Consider the following 16,785-nt stretch of genomic DNA (forward strand, 5'->3'; position numbering starts at 1 on the left):
AAATAGACAGAAAATGACTCCATTCATTGTAATACACGGTATTTTCTGTCTCAAACATCCATATAATTGTGCATCTGATATTCAAGATATAACCCATACAAACAATAACTCCAGCATATACAATATACATTCCATTGTGTCTATAAAATCAGGTTTCGCTTCGTCAAAGTTCAGAGTATGCTTTCATGCGAATGAATAATATGAGGGTTTGCTTCACCACACTGACAACTGGAGTTTCCATTTCATGGGTTGGTATGACTAATCCAAAAGTATTCTTCATTCGTTGTAGTTGAAGGGGAAACTTTATTATCTTGAAAGTAGCAATTACTGAACAAATGATAAAAAGTATACGAGCAAAAAAAAAAAAAAAAAAAAAATCTGTGTTTTGACATTATTTTGTATCTAATGTATGTTTTTGTACTGGCCAACGTAGTTCACACATGCAATGAATGATATTTTTGATATTTAGAAATGTTTCCAAAGACCTATAACCTTGACAGTCATAGGTACAGGGCATTGACTGGTTTATGGAAACGTAAAACCACAGAACAAGCTCCGTTGGAGCGACCTGACATGTATTTTCTTGCTTTAGTCCAAAAACCCCCCGAATGACATACAATCGCCACAGTAAAGCCAGCAAGCCATGAGAAACTTCTTTAAATATCTCAAATATCCTTCATCATGGATAAAAACTGTCTGGGCCTACCAAAAACATAAGCTAAAACTGATCATATGAGACCCTAGAAAGTGATGTATCCCTTTAAAGAACAGAAAAACCCCAGACGAAGAGCTGGGATGGAGGACTTATTACACTGAATCATTCAGGTTTCAGTACTCACACTCCTTTGCCTACACAAGTACTTCTTTATTTTCCAGACAGCGTAGATGCGACATATGATACAAAATCATACATATATCTTGACGTCGGAGCCAAACAAACTTGCAAAAATATTTCCTCGTCAGTTTGCTGAATCGGAGATCACTGTTGAATAAGAAAAGCTGCAGGCCCCCCCCAACCCCCCCACACCTTCCCCCAAATTTGACAAGCAGCAGGCGGATTTCGCCCCAGAACACATGGTCGGTTGCCGAGGTACTCAGCGTGGGGCGTGTGCAGGTGCACGACTGTGCGTGGGAGCTTTCGGGAGCAGGCAAGCCTCAATCGGTTCCTCCGTGAATGAAAATGCGTCCTCATATCACAGGGCATGTGCAGACTCCAGGCTTGCCTTAACACTGGGGCTATTTCACCACCGATTCCAAACCCCCTCCGCCCACCCCCATCTGAAATGAATTAGAAACTACACACAGGGCAAAGTGTTAAAAGCTTTTGACATAGGCCACGGAACTAGTGTAATAACTAGTGCCAGCAATTAATCAGAGTGCTCACTGTCTCGCAAGAGAAACAGCCAAAAATGAAAAACTCTAAACACATGGGTCTTTGGGTTTGCTTACTGTGTGAAACTTGCTTGTCCTTTGCCTAACATAAAAGCTGAACATTAAAATTTAGTCTAGGGTAAGACATGAAAGGACCAATTTCCCTTTCCGTTTCTCTAGTAGTGTCTTAGCTTTACAAGGTGCAGTAATGTCTTTAGTCTCCCAAATCTTCTCTATGCTTCGTCGTCGTCCTCTTCTTCTTCATCTTCGTCATCTTCGTCGTCATCCTCCTCATCATCATCATCATCATCAAACTGGTCCTTGGAATCCAAGTCATCCTCATCTTCAATCTGTAAGCAGATTATCATACGGTGACATGGTGAAATAATCAAGAATAACTGCTATGAAAATGATTAGCTAATGATGATTGTACAATTTTCCACACAGGCCGTAGTACAAGCTCACTGTGAAGTAGGCCTCTTTGGATCTGCCTGCCATGCACTGAACTCAATTTGGTTAACTGACTGGCATCCAATAAAAAGTATCCATGTTGCAGAGTTAGTTGCCCTGCAAGACTCTGATTGGCCAGATTCGTTTTCTGCATCAGCGGGGAATAGACTTACAGACTCTCCCAGGTCCTTGAGCCTCTGCTTCAGCGACAGGATCTTCTGGTCTTGATCGGCCAGCAGCATGAGGAGATCGTCTTGCTCCTTTTTGGACTCGGCCACTTCCTGCTGGAGCTTGCTCTTCTCCGTCTGCAGGATGGCCACCGTGCTGTTAGCGGTCGCTAGCTGCTGCTCCAGGCTGCTCTGCGATTCCGACAGCCTCTTCACCTCCTCCTGCGCAACGGGAAGAGAGGTTACCGTGACGATCACTTCCACAAGAAAAAAAACAGCGAGGCGGCAAGAGCCTTGTTGAGATCCAATTGCCGGGCATGAAAAACCAGGGTAAATGCTTTCCGTACGCAACTGCATTACTGCATTATTGCTAATAATGAAGGACCACGGCAAAGTTCGGCAAAACACAGAAGATGATGCTGTCTGGAGCAGCGGTACGGTACGGCGCTAATGGCGTCGGTCGCTCGAGGCTGTCGACGGCGTTCAGACCTGTAGTTTCTCCGTCTCCGTGTTCTGGGCGGAGAGTCGCTTCTCCAGCTCGCTCATCTGCGTGGCGTCCCCGGAAAGCACCGGAGCAGAGGCCTGCAAGAGAAAAAAAACACACGCAACTTTAGTCATCAGACCGCATTACTTTACAGCCCTCCTCCAAAAAGAAACACAGTTACTTAACATTACGAGGCATTATATAGGAACATTACACCTGAAATCACATTAAAAGACACTCTTATCCAGAGTGGCTTCCGAAATGGCATACATGATAACAAGTACAAATGATGCGTAACCAGCAGATATATTCAGGACATAAACCTGCAACATCCACGGTTAGGGGCAAATATATACACGTTATATTAACGTATAACATTATAGCATTCTTACAGAGAAAACCCAATAATATTCATTTATTATATAATATTACAATTTTTCCTGTCTTCCAGAGAAACACATTCTAGCCTGCATGGCCATCCTGTTCCACTTCATCGTACATTACGGCCGTTATAGTCATCCTCACCACAGAGGCGTTGAGCTGAAGCTCCTCTCTTTCAGACTGTAGCCGCCTGATCTCTGCTGACTGTGTCTCAACCTGGCTCCTTAAAGACTCCACTTCCTGTTAAAAGTGACCATGAAATGTATTTTTTCAAAAACACAGCCCTGGCCTTTACCATCAAGGTAACACACCTCATTCATAACAGATATCAGTTTTATGTACAATACCGGAAGAGTTGTTTTCGGTTTAGCCATTTAAAAAAAGAGGAGCAGTCACATTTGTTACTATCTCACATTTACCTTCAGAAGTTCTGGACTGTCAGACTCTCCAGGAACAGCTTGTACTGCTCGAGTCCCCTCTGACCTCTACTCAACACAGAAATGAACACTTATTGTTGAACACAGTCAACATTTTACTCAGCACAGCAATTGACACTTGTTACTGGTCACCAAAACATATTAATGAGTATTATGTCATTATGTAACAATTACATGCGTCCAGTCATTTTTAAACTCAATACTTAGATCATTTCCGCAAATGCTATTAATAAAAGCTCAATAAGCTATCAATTTGAACCCAGTCACAATTTCCTATTCTTTTATTACGCATCGTCCAGAAAGACAGTTCATTCTCGGTAGAACCCTAAGTGCAGCGTGCAGAAGTTGGATGTCGACTCCAACACACTCACCAGACTCGCGATGACCGACTCCTTCTCCGACAGCTGGACCTGTAGCTGCGCGTGCTGGCTGCGCAGATCCTCTAACTCCACCCTCAGCTGGCTCAGCTCCTCCCCCTGGAGCCCGTTTATCTGGGCTCCTTCGCCCTGGCCAACCGGCTGCTGGCTGTCATTACCTGAACACGGAAACCGCATAACCTGAGCACCGAAACATCTTTACCTGAACACCGAATCCCCATTACCTGAACACCAAAACCGCATAACCTGAGCACCAAAACATATTTACCTGAACACCGAATCCCCATTACCTGAACACCAAAACCACATAACCTGAGCACCAAAACCTCTTTACCGGAACACCAAAACCCCATTACCTGAACATCAAACCCACATAATCTAAACACCAAAACCTCATAACAAGAACACCAAACACACATCTGTTGCTGATTGTAAGGACCCCGCAGCCCTCCCGGATCGGGCTCAGAACCCATGATAAGGTGGTTAAGGAAGGCATAACCGCGCCTACCTAACTTGAGCTTGAGGATGTTGTACTGGTCCCTGTGCTGCTGGATCTGGGCCAGCTGCTGGGTGACTGTGGCCTGCAGCTGCTCGTTCCTGGAGGTGATGGAGGACACCTGCTCCTTGAGCTCGTTTATCTGCGTGTCCTGCGAGGAGACACAGGGGTCAGTCCGCGAGCAGCGCCCCGGGGGTGGGGGTGGGGGTGGGGGGGGTTTACATGGGTCAGTCCGCACAGCGAGCATCACCACGGGGGGTTAACCTGCGGGAACAGCAGAGGGTATACCTGCTCCCTGATCAGGTCCTTATACTGGGTGACGATGCTGTCGTGCTGCTCCAGAGTCTTCTTCACTTCTTCCTCTTTCTTCTCCTCCTCGCTGGACTTGTGTACAGCTTTGGTAATAACACCTGCAGGACCGACACGCACACACACACACACACACACACACACACAGCACATCAGGACCAGATAACTCCTCACGTTACATACACTTAAACCTCTCATGGAAACACTGAAAGCTTCCTACATTTTAAATCAGGCTTTTCTTAACATCACCTTAATATTGCGATTTATACTTGTCCAAGAATGAAAGCTACATCACATCCTGATGCACATCCCAATGGCCTGCTCAGTACAAATGGCTGCTGTAGTATTAGACTAGTGGTTGAGGGGCGATTGAGACTGAGGTAAAGGTAAAGGTGAGTTATAGTGGGATTGGAGGCAGTGCTCTCACCCTCCAGGTCTTTAACCAGTTTGGTGAATTCGTGGTCGAACAGCATCTGCTCCGGACTGGTGCAGGCCGGCTGGGGCTTCTGAGCAGCCCGAGAGTACAGCTCGTGCTTGTTAATGGAGCTCAGCTTCTCCACAAAGTTCTCCTTCCCAATCCTCTTCTCTATCAGCTGCTTCAGCTTCTCCCTGAGGAGGGCAAGCAGAATCACACCATGCTCAGCATCAGGAAAAAAAAAAATACCAAAGATGCAACCCGGATATCAGGAAAGGAAGGCACCGGACTACATCTCCCATAATGCCCTGCAAAAGCCTGTTGCCCCTCATAATCGTAATGCTGAAAATAAAGTGTAAGACTATGTTCTAGATGAGAGGGGAAGTGTGGTGCGTCTTAACAGAATGAACAGTCAACTTGAGTCACCTTGAAATTCTCTCAATGCTAAGAAAGATACAACACATAGGGAACAAAGTAGAAATACACTAACGAGGAGACAACATACAGGCGAGATAATTAGAGGACCACAGTTTGTTAAAATTTAAGTCACAAAATTGATTTTAGAGCACTGAAGGAAGCATGCAGCGGAGACGCTTGCTCCAGCTCAGGCTAGCACTGCACTTTTTCCTTTGTGTACCGCATGCAATTCTGTGCTAATATCTTCAGGCGAGACATTGCGCGCGACGCTAGCCTCAGGCTTTTGAAACGGGCGTGAGGCGGGGAGCGGGCGGCGGCAGGTGGGGGCGGCCATACTTGGTGTAGTTCTCCAGCGAGTTGTCGTTGTAGTAGATGCAGATTCCCAGCAGGAGGGCACACAGTCCCTGCACCAGGCGCTCGTCCTCCCCCAGGTTCTCAGAGATCTGGCCCGTCAGCTGCGGGACACACGCTAAGGAATCGCATTTACAGCCTCTGCATGGACCAATCAGATACTCGGCTCCATATCCTCCAAAGTGCCCGCAGAAAAATGATCTATTATTATCTTTTTTTCTACAAAATACAAGTGTCTTGGATGGCCAGAAAACGTTTCAGTGAAAATCATTTCGAAAATATAATTTCTTTTGCTTTTACTGAATGTCCCTTGTAGTATAGGTTTGAGCGTGGTAGAATTCATGCTTCTGGAGATGAAGACCAGAGACTTTGTGGGGAACTGACTGATCGAGCAGAAGGATACGAAGGGGATGTTGTCCTGGTTGTGCAGGAAGTGGGTGACGGCGATGGGGCAGCTGCTGATCCACGTGCACAGGAGAATGAGCAGCCCCACCCTCGTCTGCACCTTGCTGCCCTGAAACACAAACAAACAAACAAGCAAACATCTGCTTACACTGCTTTTCAAGCCCGCTGGCTCCACCCCCTGGTCAACTGAGGCAAGTGCAGAGGACTGCAGAGGGTGAGTGGTGTGCTCTAGAGGACTGGTGTCAAACTGCAGTCCCGGAGGGCCACAGCGTCCGCTTGGTTTTGATGTATTCACCAAACACAGCGCATTACACATTTTTAATTCAATAATATGATCAAAAAACACTGCACACCCATTAGCAATTAATATGGTTAATTTCCAACACCAAGAATATTCTTAGTAAAGATTAGAAAATTACCAGGCGGTGATTTTAATGGGATCATTACAACCAAAACTAATTCAACACCAGGAAAATTATGTATTAAACACAAAAATATTGTTTAATGTAAAGATGACCAACGCATTTCCCCTTAATGTGGAAAAATGACCTAAATAATTTACAGTGTCCCCAAAACTCCATACTGGATAATCACAGGAGTTAGAACATATCTCTGACCTCACTACTCACATGACTAATGACCCATTAAACAGCCTTAAAGAGATAAGGACCATAAGCCAAATAACTGACACAGCAACGGGATTAATCAGTATTCAACCCACAAATCCTCAGTGCCCCAACAATAATAATAAGAAGATGCTCTTATCGAGTGACTTACAAATCCATTTGTAAGCTGTATATTTTATTGAAGCAGAACAAGTAAAGCATCTACTGTAACTAACGGGTACAAAGGCGCTTTAACTGGGAATCGAACCCACAACCTCAGTCGTAAGTCTGATTTCCAGGCCGTTTTGCAACATGGCCGCCGGGGTAAAAAAAGCAGTTTAAGTTTGAATATTTCGACGGAGGGCTGCGGAGTGATCAGTCCAGAGCTTTAGCCGAGACAGCCATGTCAGTCTACGGCACAACACGACGCGACACAGCGCAACACAGAGAAGCCACACCCCCCAGCCAACAACAACCAACCGCCTACTCACCCTCCTGGTGATCTTATCACCCTGAAAATCACAACGGCACACAGCTGAGATTCATCGCTCAAACACTGTCTGTGGTTCTCCAGCAGACTGCCTGCAGAGCTATATCTCCTACAGGGGGAAGACGCTCCTGCCCCCTCACACAGGTGGTCAATTCAACCTGTTCAGCTCCCAATTACTGTCCTACCAGAGGATTCTCCACTGGCGTCCATTATTATCTCTTCCCACAAACCCTTTGTGCACGTTGCCCCGACCCCAAACCGCTCACACATGGGAACAGATGGCTAACGACGAGCCCCCCAACTGCACCACAGGCCCCCAGCCCCGTACCTGGGACAGGATGTTGGTGCACTGCTGCAGCAGGGACACGGGCGGGTTCCCCAGGCTGGTGGCCAGCTGCACCCGCAGGAGCTGCTCCTTCTGGGTCAGGTTGTCCTGCAGGGCGTGGGCCAGCGCCACCGCCGCGCACCAGTTAGACAGCGAGTCCGCCGAGAACAGACCCCCGCACAGCAGCTGCCCGCGGATCGAGTCCTGAAGCAACCCGGTACTTACCCAGCCTAACCATTATACATCATTCACACCATCCAAATGAGTTACATACACCCAGTAACCCCATCAACCAAAATACATCTATAATACATATTCACACCATCCAAATGAGTTAACATACCAAACCATCATCACCCCATCCAATACTAATTAATAAATATTACATATATCATCACCCATCCAAATTTAAACATAATCAAATACATAACACCATTCACCCCATCCAAACTAATTATATATACCATTCATCCCATTCAAACTAATTACATACATCATTCACCCCATACAAACTAATTAGATACACCATTTACCATATCAAACTACTTATATACAGCATTCACCCTATCCAAACGAATTATATACATCATTCACCACATCCAAACAAATTATATACATCATTCACGCTATCCAATATTCCATCCCACGCAAAATAAAGCCCCTCTAAAATAAGCTTTTATATGACCAACCGTCTGAGGTCATCATCTACCTCACCCAGGCAGCTGTGTTCATAGCCTTGCCGCTAGCAGGCGGTACTCACCATCGATGGTTGAGGGTAAGAGCGTGGAGACGATCTCTCCCTGGCCCTTCTGGTTCTTGTACAGGAAGCACTCGAAGCAGTACAGGACCGCGCAGCGCAGGACGAAGGGCTGCCGCTCGTTCACCATGGACATCAGCAGCACCACGATGGCCGGCCTGCAACCGCGCACGGCAATCACCATGACAACGCCTCTCAACCGCGCTGCGGAACGCGCGGAACGAACGGAGGGAGGGGAGAGGCGGCGTCTCACCTGGGCGGGTTGGAGGGCGCGTTCACAGACGAGAAGTAGTCCTGGTTGGCCTGGGAACCGCGGATGACTTCCGATACAGTATTTATGGTCTGCAGGTGTCAAAGAGCAAGATGAGGAACGTCAGTTCATTTAAAAACCAACAGCAATTCTCTGTGTTCCAAATTTTAAAAAAAGAGGCTGCAGGCATCCCACATTTGGGAAGAGGGGGAAAAAGATTATATAGAAGAGAATGTACCACAGGAGGCGTTTTGTGCCCTTACCTCAGTGAGGATGTCAGCAGGGACACCGGTGGCCATGAGGATAGTGCAGAGCTGCTGGAGGAGGCCACACTGGAACATGCACTTCTGACAGCTGCCGGTGGCTCCAGGGGAGTTTACTGGACAAACCATCACTCTGACCAGCTAGAAACACACAAATACACAATCAATCAAATCACCACTCTGACCAGCAAGTAACACACAGATACACAATCAAATCACCACTCTGACCAGTTAAAAACACACAAATACACAATCAATCAAATCACCACTCTGACCAGCTAAAAACACACAAATACACAATAATCAAACCACCACTCTGACCAGCTACACAAACAATCATATGGTCAGGATCTCTACAATGCTCACTTTCCTATTGGTTGATGGCACTCCTAACATCACAGACGAGCGTCACAGAACACAGACCCCCCCCCCCCCACTCACCTGCAGCATGAGGTGCAGGTTGGTCACCTTCTGAGCCGACCAGCCGGAGTTGTCGTCCCCCACCTCAAACCAGGGCTTCATGCGCTGGATGTAGGAGCCTTCCTTGAAGAAGTTCTGGTTGGAGCTGTTGTTCTTCAGCAGGTTCAGCAACAGCAGCAGGCAGTCCTCCACCACAATGCCTGAGGCCACATTCAAAACCAGGGAGGAGTCAATACTCCCAGCACTGACAGCCAAATAAAGCACTGCAAGCCATTCATTGACATTCCAGTTCAAATTGAATCAAACTTCACGATGAGGTTCCCCTCTCTCCCTAGGCAATGCCATGACAACAACATCACACCATTCCACCCCATCTTTAGGGAATTTCCAAAAAGGAATGATCCAATCTGCTTACCTCCATCACTGGTGCCCTCCTCTGTGATAATATCCAGAAGTCTCTCGAAGGCGTTTTCAAAAGCCACAATCTTTTGAATGGCGGCATTTCCTTTAGTCAGCTGATGAAGCAGCAGCAGGCCCTATAAGGGGAAACAACATGCATCCATTAATCATTAAGGAACAACTGTAGGAATGTCAGGTTTTAAACTGGTAAAACACAGGGTAGGTCCAGACAGCATATCCTGCAGCACTATGACCACACCACTAGAACAAGAAAATGGGCTGTCTTTCCCCAAACGGAAGGGCTATTAGCTGGGGTGGTATAACACGAGCACTTACATCATTCCGAATGACTTCTCTGGAGTCAGCCAGAAGGTCCATAAGCCTGGAGACACCTGCAGGGAAAAAAAGGAAAAGCAGACACACACGCGCCAAGGCAAAGCCCAGGTTAGCTCCACACCCAGCCAACTCCGCTTGCACTATTAACAGGAGAAAATGCAGCCAGCTCAAGACATTAAAAAAAGAAACATGCAAGCTGATGGGTGTACAGTGACTACAGAAATATTGAGTAACAGGAGGATGTGAGCATTATCATGTGTCATAGGGAAAGAACACTTTGGCCTGGAGAAGTAAGTACAAACTCATGGGGTCAATGGGGGAAGTTGGTGGGAGCAGTTTGTGGGGGCTGTTGACGGGGACAGTTTGTGAGGACAGTTGGTCGGGGGAGTTGATGGGGGCAGTTGACGGGGGCAGTTGATGGAGGCAGTTGAAGGGGGCAGTTGGTGAGGGCAGTTGACAAAGGCAATTGACGGGGGTATATGTTGGTAGGAAGTTGACGGAGGTAGTTTGTGGGGGCAGTATTTATGGGGGCAGTTTACAGGGGCAGTTAGTACATACCCATGGGGCTGACGAGGATGATGCCCTGCACCTGAGCGCACTGGTTCTTCAGGAGGGATGTCAGCAGCTTGACCCCCGGCCATCGCACCTGGAAATCAAACTCCTGCACCGCGAGACAAGCCGCATTACCACCGCACAATAAAACGCCTACAACAGGCAGAGTGAACACACAACATCGCTACGGCACAGCAAAACCAACACAACACGCGACAGGTAACATCCTCTCAGACGCAAGAAAAACCTCTACAGCTCATAACATGGATCACTGTTACTCCGCAGTCAATGCGAAACGTGTACAATGTGAAAGTCCCTCAGAAGCCCAGTGACAGATCCGCATTTCCTCACTCGGAAACACAAAGCTTACCTCCAGCAGGGACAGGATAAGAGTCACGTTTTCGGGTTCTTTGATTAAAATGTCCGTGAACTGAGCTCCCAAGTCATCGGTCTGTTTCTGAGAGTTCTCCTCTGTAACACAAGGACACACACAATGCATAGCCAATGCCAGCATGAAGGTAAGCTACAAAACACAACCAGCACTGTAAAAGCAAGGGTGCACACAGCTAGTGCTAACACACCCACCAATACGCAACCAACACAAGCACAAGGTTACACTCCAAGATATAACCAACACCAACACCAGAACACAGACAACGCACAGTCAACACATACCAACACAACCAAAACTAACACAAGGATACTCACCAAGACACATGAATAAACACCTCTACAAGGCCAATGCTAAGCTAAACTAAACACAGTTCAGAAACGGTTAACATTAAGTCAATACTTAGTTGCCAAAGTGAGGATTAAACTACAAAAGAAAAGTCAGTGAGACACGAGGGGAGAGAGTAAAAAAGGACCATCGCAACACGGGGGCAGGTGTAGAAGAGCATGCCATAGCCACGGAATATTCCGGATTCTTAGACTGCACCGCAGGTGCTGAAGGGCACGCTGTAGCTAAACTCAGCTCTGTAACACACCTTACAGGTAATACTCTACCTGACCCCTAGACTGCCATGCAGGTGCTAAAGAGCAGGCAGAAGACCGGATCCATAACACACCTGGATAGTATTTGACTGATCCTAAAGCTACACTGCAGGTGTTGAAGAACGGGCTGTAGCTGAGGTAAGCTCTATAAAATACCTTACAGGATACACCTGACCCTCTAAGACCGCACATGAAGACCTAAAGATGCCACACCACATTAGCACACTTTGCACACACATACACACACACACCCGCAAGCGGCGAGGAAGAGCTGTGCTACCCAGCGACTGCTGCAGTGATGGTTAATGCAGTTAGATATTACAGAGTATTCTTAAGTCACTGGATGCTCAGCAATGCCAGGACTAAACACTGAACCAAACCTCCACGTATTTAGTGATTTCACAAGCAGCTTTAGCTACTAGTTAAAGAGCACCATGCAAGGGAAGAGATTTTACCTTCTGATTCATCTGTAGAGTTAAGCATGGGACAGAGAGAGTGCATATCAGCAAACAACGTGAACACACACAAGCAAAACCTTTAACTTTAACACGGAGAGAATCATATTCAAACCGCAAACTATTAATAGAGGGAGAAGGAAACTTGAAAGATGGTGACAATTAAGAAAATTAAGAATTGGACCAAAGCAAGTCATCATTTCGAAGCACTTCAGCACACAGCATGTAAGGCGTGTACTTCAGTTATGAGTCCAAAATACAAATTTAGTTTTGCCAAGCACATCAGCAAGGGTAAATTACATACTGTTTTGGGGGGAAATTACATACCATGCTTTAATATCAGCATATTGGATAAGCTGTTTTACACAGCAACTGCTGACACTCTGGAAATGGTTGTGCAGCAGGTATGCTGTGTAAAACGTCAATAGCTGGTACTAACAAACAAAAATATACCTTGTTCCTCCTCTTCGTCATTACAGACGACATTGTATAATGTATCCAAGGCGTATCCAATGATTTCAGAGTCCGACCTGAAAAGATAAGAAGCAGTTTAAAATGGTTGACACACGGACGTGTACCCCGCACAGGTAAACGCCCAGCCCTCCCACAGGCCGACGCCCTCTCCTTAATTTTTTTTAAAAAAAGAGCGCAAACCTGTCAGTCTGTAGAATTTGAATCAAGTGACCCATTGCCTGTGTGCCAACTTCCAAACGGTATTTCTGCAAAAGCAATCAGACCAGCGTATAAACACCAATGCAATTACAAATTACAGGTGCAAATGCCACTCCATGACATGGCAGCTGAGACAGTGGTGACTAACTGGGAAGATGCTTAGATCATAACCTATAACAAGCAGAACTGCTGTAACACTGTTCGAGCCTGTTGGGTAATTTGTTCAGTTCTACTGACAATAAGTACATATTGCGAGGACGCAGACAGTCTTTTCCAAAACAAAACACATTACACATCTTATGAATACAACATAGCTTACAAATGGTCACCTGTATGTACGTGACCTAAATACATTGGATAAATGACGTACGAACTGCACAAAACAAATTCTCAAGGCAAAAACCTCAGGGACTAGGGACATCACACATGCAGCCATTCAAATACACTTTAAGTCAAACAGGAAAAGGACATGTCACTCTTCCACTTAAACTGAGTCTCCATGCAGACGCAGCAGAGGGGGTGGAGCACGTACCTTTGAGAGGGATTTGAGCGCGCGGACTGCGTCTCTGCGGTCGTCCAGTAGCGTGGAGGACGCCACTCTGTCGCACAGCTTCTGAATCTGTCCAACACACAACCAAAGCCAGAGAGCGTCAGGTCTGACTTCCTTCTAAAAGCACATTGTGCGTCCTGGAGTAAAACCTGAAGATATGTCGGTGTTTCAGACGGCGTAAACGCGTCCAGTTCTAAGAGCAGGTGAGCGGTTTCTACCTCTGTAATGAGCTGGACAAGAGGCAAAGGTGCCCGCTCGCTGACCAATTAGGATGATTTTCACGTTTCCTTTGGCACTGCAGGGGCCTGTTAGTGCCCAGAACTGAATTAATTACTGAAGCTAACAATAGTACTACATTCACTTCATATATCTTGGTTCATTGCCGACCAGAGCATTCTGTTATTAATTGGACCTTGTGGTCTGCCAATTCACAGGCACATAGACATGGATATCCTACAACTAAACTGAGTTGCTAGACTGTAGCTACACTACATGGTCAAAGGTATGTGGACACCCCTTCTAATTAGTGGGTTGAGCTACCTCAGCCACACTCATTGCTAACAGGTGCATAAAATCAAGCATATGGCCACGCAATCTCCATAGACAAACATTGGCAGTAGAATGGGTCATACTGAAGTGCCCAGTGACTTTCAACGTGGCACTGTCATAGGATGCCACCATTCCAACAAGTCAGTTCATCAAATTTCCACCCTGCTAGAGCTGCTCCGATCAACTGTATGCCTAAATCCTGTTGTCGTGAAGTGGAAACGTCTAGGAGCAACAACTGCTCAGTCGCGAAGCGCTAGGCCACACAAGCTCACAGAGTGGGACCGGAGTGTTGAAGTGCATAGTGCATAAAAAGTGTCTGTTCTTGGTTGCAAGACTCACTTCCATTGAAGAGAAATCTTAATGCTACAGCATACAATGACATGATAGAGAATTTCTGTTCTTCCAGCTTTGTGGCAACAGTTTGGGGAAGGCCCTTTTTTCCTGTTTCACCATCACAATGCCCCCGTGCACAAAGCCGGCTCCATACAGATACGGTTTGCTGAGTTTGGTGTGGAAGAACTTACCTGGTCTGCAGAGCCCTGACCTCAACCCCAACAAACACCTTTGGGATGAATTGAAACGGCAACTGCGAGCCAGGCCTAATTGTCTAATATCAGTGCCCGACCTCATTACTGCTTTTGTGGATGAATGGAAGCAAATCCGTAGAAAGCCTTCTCAGAAGAACAGAGGCTGTTATAGCAGCGAAGGGACGTTCAACTCCATATTAATCCCCATGGTTTTGGAATGAGGTGTTCAACAACCACATATATAGGTGTGACGTGCAGGTGTCCACATACTTTAGGCCACGGAATGTATCAAGAAGTGTTCCATTTTTGCATTTATAGAAATGCAAAGCAAGGTAGTTTGTCTCACAAAACGGGGTCAGGGAACAGACTAAAGTTAAATATAAATGACGTCTCAGCTACACAGCCCTGAATGGCCCATAACTGTCGCTCACAAGGAGAGTCAATCAATATATGGAGCGCTTCTGCAATCCTTGCACATTGCTGGTCACATTGCTAATCAAAGGAACTGCATATTTTCTTTGAATGCTGGCTGAGAAAAAAAAGCTGTATGACAAATAGGAATTATTGGGAAAGCCATAAACTTATGCCCTGAAATGGAAAAAAATATAAATCTAAAACGGCGGAAATATAAAACATAAATGTGAGCTCGTAACGTTAATATTGACGGGCTATACTGAAAATCATAATTTGTCATAATAACACACTGATACTGTGCATCGCAAAGGAGACTCGAGCACATCAATCATTTACTTCCAGTTGGTTCTCTCCATAAATCTGAGAGTACTGTGTCAGGTTGAACCCGACAAAATAGATTACAGAGAGCGTGCCCCTTGGTTTAACTCAAATATTTAGGCTAACGTTGCATCTCAACGACGAAAACAAAATAATTACAAAGGCGCAGGGGCTACAATTTAGTAATGTTTGTCACATCCATCAGAACTAATTGGGAACGCGTTGGCTACTAAATAATTAACAGACTACCTGGAATATTGTTAGCCTAATTCAAATAAGTAGCATTGCTAGCTGGCTAGCTATTCTGGCTGTTCAATTTTAGATGCAGCTCTGAACTGACATACTGGAGCGTTGCATAATAACATGGTAGCAACCAATGTAACTCTAGTTTGTGGCTGTGTACCTGCCGTTAGCTAACATCTGATCTTATTTCTATGGCCATGAATACATACGCTAAAAGGGCAGGGGGCACCTTTGTCCAATTACTGTACCCTGGTTGGTGTGCTATTCAAAACTAAGTTGCTAGCAAACACGCACCTAATTATCGAGCTTCACTGCAATATCTATTTGGGGGGAAATGCCATTAGACCATTGTTGAACTGTCACGCTGCATATCGTTTCATTTCGTAACCGATACAATACGGGACATGGATATCTCAGTCTAAATTACAAGAAATATGCTTTACGTGTTTACATATTCAGGTACAACTTACCGTCTCTGCACCAGAGGGCTGTGGACCCGCCGGCTGTCCGCCCATCACTCCCCTGAAAAAATTCATCTTGTCCTTCTCTTTATGAAATGCTATAGATTTTCAGCAGTTTAATTTAGTAAATATTGTTATTCTACGTGTGTAGCATATAGTCCTTATTGTGTACAGAGTGTTATTGGGTTTACTGTACAGCCGCCTCGATCGACCCCGGAACAGCACCAACATAAACCGCGCAAGCGCGGAGACGTGGCGAAACGTGGCTCACCGATGCAGGATGACAGGGAGTCTGGAAGCCCAATAGGGCCATTATCGTCTTTTCGGGATACTATGGGCGCGTCGCTGTCAGTAATAGGTCTCAGTTTGATAATACATGTGACATATATTTTTAAAAGGACAGTTTGTGGACTTTCCACCTTTTCCTGATAATTTGATTGTGTTTACGTTAGCTAAGGTTAACTAGAAATTATTATGTATGTGTTACTTATTCTCAATGAATTCAAATAAAATATGTTGTTTTTTTGTTCATAACTGTATGTGATATTTACCTAGAAATAATAGAATATTAATAAAATATGCATTATCAATAAAGTCATCCTCCTTTACCCAAGACAGTGCATCTCTGTGATTTTAAAGTTTCTGTTCACCACATCAGTCCAAAGAATGTGGCCATACAAAAATTCCTAGAACCTATGTATTAAAATTTCTTCACATTCTTTATCTTCACAAAATAGCAGTTAGTGTACACATCTAAGTTATAGTTTTAAAGTATATATACTTTACTAATACTTTTTTGTCAATGGCCAAGACAACTTCCAGTGGACTAATATTTTTCATAATTAATAGTCAGAGAAAACAGCAGATGATCACATTGGTGACCACTGACCACATCTCTTAAAATTACATTCCTCATATATTTATTAGTTGTTTTCCTGCTTAATATAGAACACTGTAAATATTATTGAAATCTAAGGAAGGGCCTATACTTTTTTCTTTTTTCTAAGGAACTATGCAAGTATTCTTTTGGCGCAGACGACAACAGCATTATGGCAAAAGCATCGTGAAGAAAGCTTTGAAGTAGGTGGGCGGAATGATGTTGCGCATGCGCTTAGAATGTCGTAAAATATATTTGAGCCTTTGATT

General features: G+C 45.3%; 1 protein-coding gene across 1 annotated transcript; it reads right to left on the reverse strand.

Moving 5' to 3' along the window:
• Positions 1 to 841: 841 nt before the first annotated feature.
• Positions 842 to 15,924, reverse strand: LOC135254603 (general vesicular transport factor p115-like). The gene is made up of 25 exons (XM_064334907.1): positions 15,649 to 15,924; positions 13,110 to 13,196; positions 12,560 to 12,624; positions 12,359 to 12,435; positions 11,906 to 11,917; positions 10,828 to 10,928; positions 10,464 to 10,566; positions 9,906 to 9,961; positions 9,586 to 9,706; positions 9,192 to 9,370; positions 8,751 to 8,891; positions 8,491 to 8,579; positions 8,237 to 8,395; positions 7,484 to 7,700; positions 6,059 to 6,169; positions 5,641 to 5,759; positions 4,900 to 5,081; positions 4,452 to 4,573; positions 4,176 to 4,314; positions 3,662 to 3,825; positions 3,273 to 3,338; positions 2,998 to 3,093; positions 2,478 to 2,570; positions 1,995 to 2,210; positions 842 to 1,721 (listed from the first exon to the last, which is right to left on the reverse strand). Exons 1-25 carry the CDS (start codon positions 15,712 to 15,714, stop codon positions 1,605 to 1,607), a joined length of 2,898 nt encoding a protein of 965 aa, XP_064190977.1. The 5' UTR covers positions 15,715 to 15,924; the 3' UTR covers positions 842 to 1,604.
• Between the last annotated feature and the right edge of the window lie 861 nt (positions 15,925 to 16,785).

Source organism: Anguilla rostrata, chromosome 5 (assembly GCF_018555375.3).
Source record: "Anguilla rostrata isolate EN2019 chromosome 5, ASM1855537v3, whole genome shotgun sequence".
NCBI lineage: Eukaryota > Metazoa > Chordata > Actinopteri > Anguilliformes > Anguillidae > Anguilla > Anguilla rostrata.